The following is a 2038-nucleotide window of genomic DNA, read 5'->3' on the forward strand; positions in this document are numbered from 1 at the left end:
AGGGACTCTCAAGAGTCTTCTCCAACACCACAGTTCAAAGGCATCAATTCTTCGGCGCTCAGCCTTCTTCACAGTCCAACTCTCACATCCATACATGACCTCAGGAAAAACCATAGCCTTGACCAGACGGACCTTTGTTGGCAAAGTAATGTCTCTGCTTTTGAATATGTTATCTAGGTTGGTCACAACCTTCCTTCCAAGGAGCAAGCGTCTTTTAATTTCATGGCTGCAGTCACCATCTGCAGTAAATTAACCCTTAATTCGTAGGTAAACAATTTACTTTTTTTCTTTTATGTAACATGACTATCTTTTCAGGAAAATAAGATGAAAGTTACTTGGGATAGTATATATCATTTGAGAAGAAATTATTCTTAAGAAATCCTTGTTGTTCTATGAATGAAATAAAAATATCCAAATATTTCAGATCAAAACTTGGGAAACATTTTGTGTCGTGGGACAAAAGATAAATGGGAAAACTTTATCAGACTCAGGAAGTGAATTGCAAAGTGAGTTACTTAAATTGTATAAAGAGGTGGAGACAAAGAAATGGACACTCATGGAAATCAATAGAAGGAACAAGGTTTATTTCCACAATGGATCAAGGAAAAGCAGTTCCTGGCTCAGTTGCTCTTTGTCCTGCAATCAAGGGCACTTCTTGAGATGCAGGAAAGCCATCCTGGTTAGAGCTGCTGTCCTATAAATGCTTTCAGAGCTCTCTTTATGTCTTTATTCCGCAGACTGTAGATGAAAGGGTTCAACATGGGTGTGACCACAGTGTACATCACTGAGGCTGTTGCACTTGAGTGGGAGCTGTGGGTACCAGCAGAGCCAAGGTACACTCCAAGGCTTGTACAATAAAATAAGGAAACAACCAAGAGGTGAGATGCACAGGTAGAAAATGCCTTATACTTCTCCTGAGTTGATGCTATTCTATATATGGAGGAAATTATCTTATAGTAAGAGTAAAGGATTCCAGCCAGGGGACCAATGGCCAGAAGCAGTGATGTAAAATATATCATCATGTTGTTAAGAAAGGTGTCAGAACATGCAAGTTGGATGACCTGATTGAGTTCACAGAAAAATTGGGGGATTTCTAAGTCTTCACAGAAGGTCAGATCCAAAACTATTAAACTTTGTAGCAAAGAATTCAGGACACCCATGATCCAGGACACCAGCACCAGCACTCCACAGAGCCAGGGATTCATGATGACCGTGTAGTGCAGGGGGTGACAGATGGCCACGAAGCGATCATAGGCCATCACAGTCAGGAGTAAGTCATCCAACACTGCAAAGAGTACAAAAAAATACATCTGTGTGATGCAGCCTTCATAAGTTATAACTTTGCTCTGTGTCTGGATGTTCCACAGCATCTTTGGGATGGTGGTGGAGGTGAAACAGATGTCTACAAAGGACAGGTTGGAGAGGAAGAAGTACATGGGGGTGTGGAGGTGGGAGTCTGAGTTGACAGCCAGGATGATGAGCAGGTTCCCAAATACAGAGATCAAGTACATGGAGAGGAAAAGCCCAAATATGAGGGGCTGAAGTGCTGGTGCATCTGAGAATCCCAGAAGAAAAAGTTCTGAAATTCGTGTATCATTCTGTGGTTCCATGTGCTGGAGGTGACTACCAGAAAAATTTAAAAAGATTAATTTTCACATAAGCAACTTGATAATTTAGAATTAATAACCGACTTAAGAACCTAGAATTAATGCTATGTTTATATTGTAGAGCCAATATATTAATTTCTGTATTTGGTGGCTTGCCTGGTCCTCATTAAGGGGATCCTTATTCCATTTTTATAGAATTTCTTTCCCACTGTCAGCCTGATATTCAAGCATAGTGTATACTACTGTTTTTGAGAATATCTTTCATGCATTTGAGGAATATATATTGACTACAGACAATTCTTCAGGCATAGCCAGAGCATAGGGATGTTTAAAAATAAGTCTTTACAATCTAAAGACTTATGGCAGTGAGAAAATATAATCAAACAAAAATAATAACAATGTAACATGTTTAATAGCCCAGATGCAATGAA

At 39.5% G+C, this 2038-nt stretch overlaps 1 protein-coding gene across 1 annotated transcript; it reads right to left on the minus strand.

Moving 5' to 3' along the window:
* Positions 1-608: 608 nt before the first annotated feature.
* Positions 609-1610, minus strand: LOC139183889 (olfactory receptor 7A17-like). Its single transcript, XM_070792191.1, has one exon. The coding sequence runs from the start codon at positions 1608-1610 to the stop codon at positions 681-683; it is 930 nt and encodes a 309-aa protein (XP_070648292.1). The 3' UTR covers positions 609-680.
* Positions 1611-2038: the final 428 nt, after the last annotated feature.

This window comes from Bos indicus, chromosome 7, assembly GCF_029378745.1.
Source record: "Bos indicus isolate NIAB-ARS_2022 breed Sahiwal x Tharparkar chromosome 7, NIAB-ARS_B.indTharparkar_mat_pri_1.0, whole genome shotgun sequence".
Classification (NCBI taxonomy): domain Eukaryota; kingdom Metazoa; phylum Chordata; class Mammalia; order Artiodactyla; family Bovidae; genus Bos; species Bos indicus.